The sequence below is a fragment of the Somniosus microcephalus genome, chromosome 20, assembly GCF_052327205.1.
Source record: "Somniosus microcephalus isolate GS21.2 chromosome 20, FLI_Smic_1.0, whole genome shotgun sequence".
Classification (NCBI taxonomy): domain Eukaryota; kingdom Metazoa; phylum Chordata; class Chondrichthyes; order Squaliformes; family Somniosidae; genus Somniosus; species Somniosus microcephalus.
In genome coordinates, this window is record NC_141006.1 from 78725229 (window position 1) to 78740301 (window position 15073).

General features: G+C 49.3%; 1 protein-coding gene across 5 annotated transcripts in view; it reads right to left on the reverse strand.

Annotated features, from left to right (window-relative positions):
* Window positions 1-15073, reverse strand: part of pacrg (PARK2 co-regulated) — a 394611-nt gene that overhangs the window by 52220 nt on the left and 327318 nt on the right. The window contains exon 6 of one of the 5 annotated variants that reach the window (XM_085963068.1): window positions 1207-1262. The exons of the other annotated variants lie outside the window; for them this stretch is intronic. Within the exon in view, the coding sequence (XP_085819194.1) occupies window positions 1207-1262 (56 nt within the window). The remainder of the gene's footprint in view (window positions 1-1206; window positions 1263-15073) is intronic. 5 annotated transcript variants of the gene reach the window in all.

The window sequence follows — 15073 nt, forward strand, 5'->3', positions numbered from 1 at the left end:
GCTCATGTCTCCACAGAAGAACTGCCACCCACTGTCGGCAACGCCCTCACCCCCCTCACTCCCGATTGCACCCTACCCCCACTCCCACCCAGCTCCTGCACTTTGGGTTTCGGGCCTCTCCATTCTGCCGCACCGTCGCTGCGTCCCGCTGGGATCACGCCCGCTTTGGGGCGGTAACGAGGTTAGGGCCCACAGTATCTAATTTCTGGAAGGTTTGGGACCTGCAGCTGCTGTCCATCCAGAATGGGGACAAGTGAAGTCCCAGATATTGACCGAACATGGCGGAAGTGAGCTGTCCTGATTTGGCCCGTGTATTTTTTTTAATATAAGGTAGGTTTCCAAAACTGGTACGTTCAATATTGTTATCAGCCCCAGCTGCTGGGTTTTTTGTATTTGTAATGAGATCTTGTGATGTTGGTAAGGCTGCGTTCAATTCCCATCCTTAGTTGCCCCGAGAAGGTGGTGGTGTGCCTTCTAATTGACCCGCTACAATCCTTCTGCTGATGGTGCTGCCATGGTGGTGCTCGGTCTGGAACTGCAGGAGTTTGACTCGGCAATGGCGGAGGAATCGTGGTTTGTGTCCAAGTCAGGATGTTGAGGGGAACCAGCAGCGATATTCTTCCCATGATAGTGATGTTCTTGTCCTTCTCAGTGAAACGAAGTCCCGGGACTGTCAGATGATGCGGAAGGGAGCTTGGTGAGTGAGCTCCAGTGTATCCCTGGGGTTTGTACATGATGCAGCCGCAGTGCGCCAGTGGTGGAAGGGGTAGATATTGAGAGGATGGGCACTCATGAAGTGGACTACTCCATTCAATGTTGTTGCAGCTGCACCAACACCTGCCCCCTCCCCCTCCCCCACCCCAGGCATGTGATGACTGTTCCGTCACATTCCTGACTTGAGCCTTAGATAGCAGAGAGGCTTCGAGAAGTCAGGAGGTGAGGTGAGCCGCTCGTTGCAGAGTGCCCAGACTCTGCTCCCTTCCTGTATGGAAGGCTTCTTTCATTATTCTGTATCGGTGACACCAGCAATTTCAGCAGTGATGTCGGGATTTAGCCTGGTCTAAACATGAACACAGTGTTTGCAGTCTATAAAACATTAAAGACGATAAACAATTCTGAACATTTTTACATGTTGTAGATTTTCCGATTGTTTGTTTATTTTATTATGTTGCACAGAACACGATGAACACTGTTTGTCAGACTTACCAGAGCCAGCATCCATCGTGAGTGGGCTGCGAGAGGCGATGAGGATTTTTGAGAAACTGAAAATGTTTGAGAACCATTGTTTTATGATTTGAAACCGAGATGTAAAGGGGCAGAAAAATTAAAAACTCACATGAGAGTTAAAAATGATATTTCAGATCCATTGTGTTTTTTTTTACTGTGGGCGAACTGCCTGCAACCTTCATTTCTAGGCATGCAATATTTATCCATTATCCTTATTAATGTTATTTGAATAGACAAATTCTTGCCATTGCTGCCCTAAAGGCCATATTTGAAATAAAGCAATAACCAAATTAACATAACTTCTCATTAAAAAATTATAATGTTTCATTAAGAAACACAGCATAAACAGAATCCAAGAAGTCGGAAATAAAGGCTGAGGTGCTCTTTTAAAACTGGGAATCGCTGCAGTCACTTTAAGAGTCATTTTGAAAGTTTGCATTAAAATCTACTGCTCTTTTCCTCAAACATTGCCCGTTAATCTCATCTCTCTGAATGCTCAAGATAAGTACTGACAGAATCTGCATTCAGTAGAATAAGTAATAGCTGTGATTATAATCACCATAGTGTATCAAACAGTACTCCAGGCAACCTGAGGACTGGGCTAAGACAATAGTCTCAGGATAAGGGGTCAGCCATTTAGGACTGGGATGAAGAGGAATTTCTTCACTCAGAGGTTTGTGAATCTCTGGAATTCTCTGCCCCAGAGGGCTGTGGATGCTGAATCGTTGAGAATATTCAAGGCTGAGATCGATAGATTTTTGGACTCTAGGGGAATCAAGGGATATGGGGATGGGGTGGGGGGAAAGTGGAGTTGAGGTCGATGATCAGCCATGATCTTATTGAATAGCGGAACAGGCTCGAAGGGCCAAATGGCCCACTCCTGCTCTTATTTCTTAAGTTCCTAATGAAGGATTAAAGTCTTGATGTTCCTTCGACAGGCCCATGTAGCTTGTGCTTTAAAATCACATCCCACAAAAATCTTTTTTCTTAACACTCATCTCTACTGTACTTCTATATGTTTGCCAAAAGCCGGCAGTGTGGGAATGAGTCTCCACATTTCAGGATTATGGAATCTGCAACAGTTTTAAAGAAACAACTCTGGTTCAGAAAGATGAGTCAAAGCGGGTATTTTTGGAATGGTTTTTAATTACACTCCTGAGCAAGTTGGCAGGAGTTAAAAGAGAATAGATCCCCAGAGAATGCAAGCTGGTGTCTGTAAATATTAAATGTGGATTGATTGTCCACAGACAGAACGAACCAAATGCAAAAGACGGTCACTCCCAGATCACAGGATTTACCTAATCGTAATACCTAATTGATCTGTAATCATTAATTGCACCATATACAGAAAACTGGAAATGTACAGAAACATCCAAATGGCCAGGATATTATCGGTCCAGGGATGGTAGTTTCCCGATGTGTTCCAGGCAATGCGCTAGAATGCTGAAACAGAAAATCTCCTCTATCGTGACATAGTCATTTCTGGGCAGCAGAATTTCATCCAGTCCTGTTCTAAACCCCACCGTGGCTTTCTGTTCCGCCAGCACGACTGTTAATCGGTTCCATAATTCGGTCCCACTGTTACTGAAAAAGAGATGTCTAAATTTCCTATTTCCCTTTGACATCCTTCACTTGCAACTGTGTCCCACAGTTCTGTGCCCGGGAGAAATATCCAAGATCCAAATTCTCCATATCCATGAAAGCCTTAAAGGCCTCTATCAAATCCCCATTATCCTGCTCTTGCCCAGGGTAGACAACCATTCCTCATAACCTCAGCCCTCCTCTCCAATAATTCTATAACTTTCCTGCAATATGGAGACCAAAACTGAACACAGTATTCCAAATGCAGCCTTACCAAAGCCAGATACTTCACCATCCCTTCCTATACTTGTAAGTCACTCCCTTCGCTATACATCTAAACATTTATTTGCTTACTTCACCATCTGTGAACACTTTTAAAATTCACCAAAAATACCGGGAAAATCATTGGCGCCACAAGTGAAACAGGTGCCTAAACATCCAACATGGCGGGTGGCGTAATCGTGCGCATTCTGCGCCACCCGCCACATTGGAAAAGCAGAAGCATGGGCGTCCAAGGCCAGCACCTGAAACAGATGTTAGGCCCCCTGTTTGCATATGCAAAGGTCTAACGTCTGTTTCAGGACCCCCTTCCCGAAATTGGGCTGGCCTAAACGCAGCTGTTGCTGGGCTTGGGTCTGCTGTGTTCAGGATCACCATGACTACACATGGCCCAATCCGCAGTCCTTTAAGGACCAATCTTATTGGCCAATAATAATCACTTGACCTTTCCAATGCTCAGGTGTCTCTTTGTGGAAATCTCATTGGCCAATAGTGAATACAGAAGAGACGTTAAACCGAGGCCCCGTCTGCTCTCTCAGGTGAATGTAAAAGATCCCATGGCACTATTTCGAAGAAGATCAGGGGAGTTATCCCCGGTGTCCTGGTCAATATTTATCCCTCAATCAACATAACAAAAACAGATTATCTGGTCATTATCACATTGCTGTTTGTGGGAGCTTGCTGTGCCCAAATTGTCTGCCGTGTTTCCTACATTACAACAGTGACTACACTTCAAAAGTACTTCATTGGCTGTAAAGCTGTTTGGGACGTCTGGTGGTCGTGAAAGGCGCTATAGAAATGCTCTCCAGGATCTGCCTCTCTGCTCCCTCCAAACCCTGACTCCAGCTCCTGGAACCAGGCCTGCTGCCAGCAGTGCTGATTAAAGAAGAGGCCTAAATATTTAAAATATACATATGGAATGTCATAACAAGAGCAGCATGAGGGATGGCCTCTGAGTGAAAATCTGCCAATCCGTTACTTTCTCTCTATCTCTACTCTACTTTCGTTCTCCCTATCACTCCAATTATTTACTCCCTTCTGCTTTCCTGCCATTTTTCTTCTTCATCAGCCACAATATTGACAGAGACACTTTAAGTAATTCGGCCACCGAATTGTCATATTTATGTCACTGTCTCTGTGTCTAGCCCTTCATCACCTCGTTTCTCCTCTGTCCCCTGACCCTATTTATCCGCCACTTACATTCCAGCGCACAACAATTTACCGAGCTGAACGCGGTATTTTGCTGCGTGACGGCACAAGGCGACAGGTGGCAGCACTTGCTGTGTTAGAGCGGAGGAGGCGGGCAAAGCAGCTGCAGGCCCGAGAGGCGAGAAAGCAACATTACTCCCGTCGTCACTCCAGCAGCAGCTGCAGCTCGGCCACTGTGGAAAGGCCCGAAATCCTCAACGTTTGACTGAAAGACGGTGCCTCAAGGGCCTGGCTTCAGTTTTACACTTCAAATGTTGAGCGAGTAAACTATTTCCTTTTGCAGACTTTATTAAATGCCTAATTATTAAGCTGCTAAAGCTGAGTTGTGATTCATGGAAGTATTGCTGCAACGTGACAATTCTACAGATGCATTAGGTTATGTCTATAAACCATCTGACATCCCCCATGAACTGGATTGAGAGTGCGTTGTTCCTGGTGTTATAAATAGAAGGTATTTGATGAATTGATTTGCTTTGAACATTTCTGAAATTCATCATTTCTGTTGTCTCTCTCTCTCTCTCTCTATTCCGAGCGGATTAGCAAATGCAATTTATTTCTCCTTTACTTTTTCTTTCCCCTGGTCTGCGGGACATACCCATGGTCCGGGGCAGGAGCAGCATCTACCTACAAAGCTCGAGTCCCCATCTGCCAATCACAGAGCCAGGATTTGTCCTTTGACCGCGGTCTCCAGCTGGACAGTGCGTGCACACGCGATCCTACAAAGCTCAAGCCAGGCACCTTTGCTTTGAAAAGACATACAACAACAACAACTTGCATTTATATAGCACCTTTACTGTAGTAAAAACATCCCAAGGTGCTTCACAGGAGTGATGGCAGGAATGACGTGTGAAGAGAGATTGAGTCGATTAGGCTTATGTTCACTAGAGTTTAGAAGAATGAGAGGGGATCTCATTGAAACTTATAAAATTCTAACAGGACTAGACAGACTAGATGCAGGAAGGATGTTCCCGATGGCCGGGGAGTCCAGAACCAGGGGTCACAGTCTAAAGATAAGGGGTAGGACATTTAGGACAGAGATGAGGAGGAATTTCTTCACCCAGAGAGTGGTGAACCTGTGGAATTCTCTACCACAGAAGGCAGTAGAGGCCAATTCATTAAATATATTCAAGAAGGAGTTAGATATATTTCTTAAGGCTAAAGGGATCAAAGGATATGGGGAGAAGGCAGGGACAGGGTACTGAATTTGGATGATCAGCCATGATCTCATTAAATGGTGGAACAGGCTTGAGGGGCCGAATGGCCTACTCCTGCTCCTATCTTCTATGTTTCTATGTTTCTAAAACTTGACACCGAACCGCATGAAGAGGTATTAGGACAGGTGACCAAAAGCTTGGTCAAAAAGGTCGGTTTTAAGGAGTGACTTAAAGGAGGAGAGAGGTAGAGAGGCAGAGCGGTTTAGGGAGAGAATTACAGAGCTCGGGCCTTGGCAGCTGAAGACACGGCCACCAATGGTGGAGCGATGAAAATCGGGGATGTGCAAGAGACCAGAACTGGAGGAGCGCAGAAATCTTGGAAAGCTGTAAGGCTGATGGAGGTTACAGAGATAGGGAGGGACGAGGCTATGGAGGGATTTGAACACGAGGATAAGAATTTTAAAATTGAGGCGTTGCTTAACTGGGAGCCAATGTATGTCAAAAGCACAGAGGTGACGGGTGAATGGGGCTTGGTGCCGGTTAGGACACGGGGCAGTGAGCACAGGGGGTGATGGGTGAACGGGGCTTGGTGCGAGTTAGGACACGGGGCAGTGAGCACAGGGGGTGATGGGTGAACGGGACTCGGTGCCGGTTAGGACACGGGGCAGTGAGCACAGGGGGTGATGGGTGAACGGGACTTGGTGCTGGTCAGGACACGGGGCAGTGAGCACAGGGGGTGATGGGTGAACGGGACTTGGTGCTGGTCAGGACACGGGGCAGTGAGCACAGGGGGTGATGGGTGAACGGGACTTGGTGCCGGTTAGGACACGCGGCAGTGAGCACAGGGGGTGATGGGTAAACAGGACTCGGTGCGAGTTAGGACACGGGGCAGTGAGCACAGGGGGTGATGGGTGAACGGGTCTTGGTGCGAGTTAGGACACGGGGCAGTGAGCACAGGGGGTGATGGGTGAACGGGTCTTGGTGCGAGTTAGGACACGGGGCAGTGAGCACAGGGGGTGATGGGTGAACAGGACTGGGTGCGAGTTAGGACACGGGGCAGTGAGCACAGGGGGCGATGGGTGAACGGGACTGGGTGCGAGTTAGGACACGGGGCAGTGAGCACAGGGGGTGATGGGTGAACGGGACTTGGTGCGAGTTAGGACACAGGGCAGTGAACACAGGGGGTGATGGGTGAATGGGGCTTGGTGCGAGTTAGGACATGGGGCAGTGAGCACAGGGGGTGATGGGTGAACGGGACTGGGTGCGAGTTAGGACACGGGGCAGTGAGCACAGGGGTGATGGGTGAACGGGACTGGGTGCGAGTTAGGACACGGGGCAGTGAGCACAGGGGGTGATGGGTGAACGGGACTGGGTGTGAGTTAGGACACGGGGCAGTGAGCACAGGGGGTGATGGGTGAACGGGACTTGGTGTGAGTTAGGACACGGGGCAGTGAGCACAGGGGGCGATGGGTGAACGGGACTGGGTGTGAGTTAGGATACGGGGCAGTGAGCACAGGGGGTGATGGGTGAACGGGACTGGGTGTGAGTTAGGACACGGGGCAGTGAGCACAGGGGTGATGGGTGAACGGGACTCGGTGCGAGTTAGGACACGGGGCAGTGAGCACAGGGGGTGATGGGTGAACGGGACTGGGTGTGAGTTAGGACACGGGGCAGTGAGCACAGGGGGCGATGGGTGAACGGGACTGGGTGTGAGTTAGGACACGGGGCAGTGAGCACAGGGGGTGATGGGTGAACGGGACTGGGTGTGAGTTAGGACACGGGGCAGTGAGCACAGGGGGTGATGGGTGAACGGGACTGGGTGTGAGTTAGGACACGGGGCAGTGAGCACAGGGGTGATGGGTGAACGGGACTCGGTGCGAGTTAGGACACGGGGCAGTGAGCACAGGGGGTGATGGGTGAACGGGACTGGGTGTGAGTTAGGACACGGGGCAGTGAGCACAGGGGGTGATGGGTGAACGGGACTGGGTGTGAGTTAGGACACGGGGCAGTGAGCACAGGGGGTGATGGGTGAACGGGACTGGGTGTGAGTTTGGACACGGGGCAGTGAGCACAGGGGGTGATGGGTGAACGGGACTGGGTGTGAGTTAGGACACGGGGCAGTGAGCACAGTGGGTGATGGGTGAACGGGACTGGGTGTGAGTTAGGACACGGGGCAGTGAGCACAGGGGGTGATGGGTGAACGGGACTGGGTGTGAGTTAGGACACGGGGCAGTGAGCACAGGGGGTGATGGGTGAATGGGACTGGGTGTGAGTTAGGACACGGGGCAGTGAGCACAGGGGGTGATGGGTGAACGGGACTGCGTGTGAGTTAGGACACGGGGCAGTGAGCACAGGGGGTGATGGGTGAACGGGACTGGGTGTGAGTTAGGACACGGGGCAGTGAGCACAGGGGGTGATGGGTGAACGGGACTGGGTGTGAGTTAGGAGACGGGGCAGTGAGCACAGGGGGTGATGGGTGAACGGGACTGGGTGTGAGTTAGGACACGGGGCAGTGAGCACAGGGGGTGATGGGTGAACGGGGCTGGGTGTGAGTTAGGACATGGGGCAGTGAGCACAGGGGGTGATGGGTGAACGGGACTGGGTGTGAGTTAGGACACGGGGCAGTGAGCACAGGGGGTGATGGGTGAACGGGACTGGGTGCGATTTAGGACACAGGGCAGTGAGCACAGGGGGTGATGGGTGAATGGGACTCGGTGTGAGTTTGGACACGGGGCAGTGAGCACAGGGGGTGATGGGTGAATGGGACTGGGTGAGAGTTAGGACACGGGGCAGTGAGCACAGGGGGTGATCGGTGAACGGGACTCGGTGTGAGTTGGGACACGGGGCAGTGAGCACAGGGGGTGATAGGTGAACGGGACTGGGTGTGAGTTAGGACACGGGGCAGTGAGCACAGGGGGTGATGGGTGAACGGGACTGGGTGTGAGTTAGGACACGGGGCAGTGAGCACAGCGGGCGATGGGTGAACGGGACTCGGTGTGAGTTATGACACGGGGCAGTGAGCACAGGGGGTGATGGGTGAACGGGACTGGGTGTGAGTTAGGACACGGGGCAGTGAGCACAGGGGTGATGGGTGAACGGGACTGGGTGCGAGTTAGGACACGGGGCAGTGAGCACAGGGGGTGATGGGTGAACGGGACTGGGTGTGAGTTAGGACACGGGGCAGCAGAGTTTTGGATGAGCTCAAGTTTACGGAGGGTGGAAGGTGGGAGGCCGGCCAGGAGAGTGTCGGAATAGTTGAGTCTGGAGGTAACAAAGGCAGGGATGAGGGTTTCAGCAGCAGATGAGCTGAGGCAGGGCGGAGACGGGCGATGTTGCAGAGGTGGAAGTAGGAGGTCTTAGTGATGGACAGGATACGGGGTCGGAAGCTCAGCTCAGGGTCAAATAGCCGCCTCTGGGAGTGATGGTGAGCTGCTCGTCGATTTCAAAGAAAGAACAACAGAGAACGACCTCACGGAAGGTGCATGGACACCACGAGCGGGAACAAAGCCACCGGGAAAGAAAGTCGGAATGCCAAAGTGCACACGCTACTTCCCTATGATTTTCTCTCCTGGGTTGATTGCAGCAGTGCCCAGGGAATTAATGTTCCATTCCGGGAGAGTCCCGGACAATCCGGGAGGGTTGTTGGCTACCCTAGTTCACCCTTCCTGCACCAACCACCGTGACAGTCTTTTTACCTGAACACGTTAATCTTAAACAACAATTTTTATTGAACTATATTTGGTTTTTCATAGTAGGACTGCCACTGCCAGGCTTGAGACTGCTCCAGATTAATTTCATATCAAACTTTACAATCTTCAAAGACAAAAGACTTTTAGCCATCAGTGTGCGATGACTTCGAACCTTTGGAGTGCGGGTCTGCAGTCACCCACTGGTATCTTGGCAAAATGCCCATTATTCATACGTGAGCCATGCCAATGAGCGTCAACAAGTAAGTTGAAGGTCTCACTCATTGCAGCTGAGCCTGCTCCTGCCCTCATCCAGCATTCACACCCAGTCACCTTCCAGCATGGGAATCAGGGATGGGAATCCTGGCTGATTTTTTTCCCTCTGCACAGCCAAGGGGCACGGAGTCCAAATGTAGCACCCCAGCTGAGGGCACATGTGCTGAGTTTTCTTCTCCAATCGCCCAGTAAAGATTCAATGTGAGATGCATCAGCTAGCGAGATGGGAAGGCCTCAGCGTAGCTTGCTAATCTCGGCTAGCCCAACTCAAATGCCAACTGAGATTCAGACTCAAACACGGACACTTCTAAATGTGTGTCGAAATTCCCAGCATCGGAGCTACTTGGCACTCTCGATGTTCTTTTACTAAACTTAACAGGGTAGAAATCCATCATGGGCGGTAATGCGAAACGGGCGGTATCGCGCCTGATGCCTGTTACACGCCCGCTTAATATTCAGTTCTACTGAAGTCAATGGGTTGGAGTATCAGGCGGACATATAATGGGCGAGCGATTCGATACGGCCCGCTTTGCGCTGAGGCGGATTTCTACCTCAATATATCTCATGACACGTGTCATGTTTTGTGATTTGGTCTCGGATGACAAATAAAAGGAACATTGTTCCAGTTGTCCTGTGCAAACCAAAAATGAAATGAGGCAAAATAGAATGACGGAAGTTTATTGCTTTTGCCTGAAATCCCTTTGTGACTGTGTACATTTAGACATGTCCTATACGGCAATGAATTAGAGAAATCTTTTGTTATTGTTCTTACGATGAATAGATTCAATTTCCAGCTTCGCCAAGTTTATTTTTTTTCAGAAAGATTCATTTTCTAAATTTCCAAATTCCCCATCTCTTTATGTGCTTATAGAGAAACTATAATTGCCACAAAATCATACATTTTTTTTAGAGAACACTGACAGAGAGCTCCAACTAGACCATTACTTGTGGATTTTGGACCTAGCATAGTTTAAGCTTTAAAATTGCTGGCCAGAACCAACTTGGGAACGGCCATAGCTTCGCAAACTGATGAGCTTTTTGTTTTTGTGCTCATGTTAGAACCTCAAGAAGGCCGAAGCTGGAATAGGAAGGAGCACGGGAACGTGCGATTAAAGCAGCACATCACACCAAACCTTGTCAAACACACAAAAAAACCCTGGATTGTGGAAAGCCACAGGGGTTGATGTTGTGTATGTACCTTTAAGAGAATAACTGGTCTCAGACTGCAGTACCGGCAGTGACCACCCCTGTATAAAAGGTGCTAGAGAGCCTCTGTTTGTTAGTTTCGCTATTGACTTCCACCAGTAAAGACTTGTTTGTTTTCACTCCTGCTGGTCCGTGTCTCAATCATTCATGGACTTAACACTGGCGACGAGTAAGAAACGAACTTACCTGCAACTCGGCAGCACCTCAGACGACGTTGTTGAAGGTCGGAGCCAGAATAAAAAAAAATTAAAAAAATAGAGTCCAAAGAAACTCGGGAAACGGGCGTCGACCGTCAATCATCGGTTTGAAAACTTGCAGGAGAGACTGTCCAGAGCCAGGCTGGGTTCCTCGGTCTGTGGTTTCCCAGCTAATCGGGCTGGTGGCAGGTAGTGCTCTGATCCTTCCTGGGCTGCGGCGGGCTGAAGCTCGATCGGGTGGCTTTTCAACGGGGCCGGGCAGCGAGTCGGGATGCAGAGAGAGAGAGGGTGGAGCACACAGGGCGCGGCCGGTGTTTCGAAGCCGGGCAGCGTTCGGACCTAAGAAGAGGGAGGGAAGTGTCCCAGAGGGTCCGCTCCACGACGGGAAAATAATAAAAGAAAAAGAATCAATATTTAACGCGCAAGAAACCATGGAAAGCAGCGTTAACAACAGCGGGGAAGAAGGCAAAGCACGGGAGGTGCCATTTTGTTAAATCGGGGAAGAAGTCAAAGCGCGGGAGGCGACATTTTAGATTTGCAAGATGCCGAAGACTGGCTGTATCACTGCTTTTGATAATACATTAGAGGACTGGACCACGTATGTGGAAAGAGTCGAGGTATATTTCGAGGCAAACGAAATAGCGGAGGGGAAAAAGGCATCGATATTGTTAAACTTAATGGGCGCTAGAACGTACAGCCTATTGCGGGACCTGATTACTCCAGCCAAACCGAAGGCGAAGAGTTTTAACGAAATTGTTGCTGTCCTACAGGAACACTTAAACCCTGCACCGCTGTTGATAGCAGAAAGATTTAAATTCCACAGGAGAACTCAGCACAAAGATGAGAGCAATGCTGAGTATCTTACGGAACTACGCAAGCTATCAAAGCACTGCCAGTTCAGAGCAGGACTGGCAGATACCCTACAGGACAAATTTGTCTGTGGACTCCTGAGTGAAGGAACACAGAAGAAGTTACTCTCAGAAAAAGAGCTGACGCTAGATAAGGCTTTCAGCGTGGCAGTATCGTATGAAGCAGCAGCCAGGGGACCTGCAGAAATTCAACAAAAACCACAGGAATACGGCACCCACAAAATGACACGGGGATTTGCAAAATGTTATCGCTGCGGCAGAACTAACCATGACCAGAAGGACTGCTGGTCCAAAGACAAAATATGCAGACAATGCAGGAAGATTGGACACATTGCACGAGTTTGCAGGTCTGGGAAGAAGACCAGCGACAACAAAAAGGCTACTAAGGAACCGTACAAAAAAGTACAAAAGATGACGGACAGTAGTTCCGAAGACCAGATGAGCGATAGTGAATCCGGAAACAGGAGACTAAGCTGTCTCAAACTTCACAATGTAATCGCAAAAGAGGATCACTGAACCATTTGGGTCACCCTCACGATAGCAGGGTCCCAAGTTAAAATGGAATTGGATACAGGGTCAGCGCTAATCGTCATGAATCGACGAGACTACGAGCGGCTATTTTCACACATACCCTTGAGAGAGACATCCATCGTCTTGACGACATATACGGGGCAAAAAGTATACCCCAGAGGAAAAATAAGGGTGCCTGTCGAATACAATGGCAAGAAAATTCAGAAATTGTATCTCTACATACTGCCAAATGGTGGACCACCGTTATTGGGACGGGAATGGATCAGGAAGATAAACTTAGATTGGCATTCCATTCATGCAATGACGGTGGATGGTAAAAAAGATGAAGACGTCACTCCTGGACGATTGTCAACAATCTTAGCTAACGCCAAAGAGGTATTTCAACAAGAACTGGGCACGCTTAAAGGCGTAACCGCCTCGATAAAAATAGAAGAGAATGCAGTTCCCAAGTTTTTCAAAGCAAGACCGGTATCATATGCAATTCGCCCAGCCGTCGAGGCAGAGCTGGAGAATCTGGAGAAGGCGGGCGTGTTGTCTAAGGTCGACTGGAGCGAGTGGGCGACACCCATCGTTCCTGTCATGAAGAAAACGTTAAGCAATAAGTCCGGAGAGCCAAGGAAGAGTCGCATCTGTGGGGATTTCAAGGTGACAGTGAACCCTGTCCTTCACACAGTACAATATCCTCTTCCAAGGATAGAAGACATCTTCGCCTCGCTGTCTGGAGAGAAGCGTTTTACAAAAATTGACCTAGCACAAGCATATTTGCAGATGGAGGTTGAAGAGTCCTCTAGGAAGTATCTCACGATAAACACTCACAAAGGTCTTTACCAGTATCATCGATTGGTATTCGGAGTAGCATCGGCTCCGGCGATATGGCACAGAGCGATGGAACAAGTCCTGCAAGGGATTCCGGGGACTCGGTGTTACTTGGATGACATCCTTGTAACAGGTGAAGATGACAGTGAACACCTTAACAACCTAGAACAGGTGCTCACTAGACTACGGGAACATGGGCTGCGAGCCAACCGCCCCAAGTGCGAATTTTTTAAGAAACAGATATCGTATTGTGGCCACGTGATTGATGAAGAGGGGTTACATAAGTCCCCTGACAAAATTGAAGTGGTTGTTAAGGCCCCAGCGCCTGAAAATGTGTCGCAACTGAGATCATTCCTCGGATTGGTGAATTACTATCATAAGTTTTTGCCGAATTTGTCGACAATTCTGCACCCACTGAACGCCCTGCTACGAACGGGGGTAGCATGGAAATGGAACGATGATTGTAAGCGTGCTTTTCAGAAGAGTAAGGACTTAATCACTTCAAAGGCAGTATTGGCTCACTACAACCCAGCACTGCCAATCAGGCTGGCGTGTGATGCGTCTCCATATGGCATTGGGGCGGTACTGTCACATAAATTCCTTGATGGTTTAGAGAGGCCGATAGCTTTTGCGTCACGCTCGTTAACTTCTGCCGAGCGTAACTATGCCCAGATTGACAGAGAGGCCCTCAGCCTAGTGTGGGGGGTGAAGAAGTTCAATCACTATCTGCACGGTCAAAAATTTACTCTACTAACCGATCATCAACCTCTTGTCTCCATTTTCAACCCTCAGAAGGGCGTACCGATAATGACGGCACAACGGCTGCAGAGATGGTCCCTTTTCCTAGGGGCACACCAATATGACATCGAGTACAAAGGAACTAAACAGCATGGAAATGCTGATGGGTTGTCACGCCTACCGTTGCCGACGGTGGAAGAAGAAGACCTTGCAGTGGATCCAATGGAGTTATTCCACTCGACCATAGTCGAATGTCTCCCTGTGACGAATGCAAACATAGAAAAGGAAACACGGAATGACCCGACACTATCACGGGTCTATGATTTAACGGTGAAGGGATGGCCAGCACATGGCGAACCACTGCTGCCAGCATTCTCGCCGAGAAGAGAACAGCTGTCAGTGTGCAGAGGAACCTTGATGTGTGGATCCAGAGTAGTAATTCCACCTAAGTTGACGGATAGAGTGCTCAATGAGCTTCATGAGGGTCATCTGGGTGGGGTAAAAATGAAGAACTTAGCCAGAGCGTTTGTGTGGTGGCCGGGAATCGATAGAGAAATCGAAGAGATGACCAAGAGCTGTGCAGGATGCCAGAAGGTACAAAACGCCCCACCACAAGCTCCTCTGCATCCATGGGAGTGGCCCTCATCTCCATGGCAAAGGGTGCACATTGATTTTGCTGGTCCCTTCATGGACTCGATGTTTTTAATTGCGGTGGATGCACATTCAAAGTGGCCAGAGGTAATAAAAATGTCCTCAACCACCACGGAAAAAACTATCACAGTTTTACGAACCATATTCGCCAGGAATGGGCTGCCTGAACAGATTTGCTCCGACAATGGACCACAGTTTGTGTCTGAAGAGTTCCAGAGGTTCTTAAAGAACAATGGTGTTAAGCATTACACATCCGCCCCATATCCTCCAGCCACTAATGGATTGGCCGAGAGGTTTGTCCAAACATTCAAGAAGGCTATCAAGGCAATGTGTAATGAAGATATACCCCTACAACACAAGGTGGACAACTTCTTGTTTGCCGACCGGAATGCGACACATGCGGTTACCAACCAAACCCCAGCCATGATGTTCTTCAATCGAAGACTACGATGCCGCTTGGATTTGGTTAAGCCAAACGTCCGAAGAGATGTGGAGAACAGGCAGTTTCAGAATATGAATGAAAGTCCGACCAGGAGTTTTAAGATAGGTCAACCAGTTTTGGCCCGGGACTACCGCACTGAGAAATGGCAGCCAGGAACGATTTGTACACGGCAAGGACCTCTCATGTATACCGTGGACGTTGGAGAGAGCAT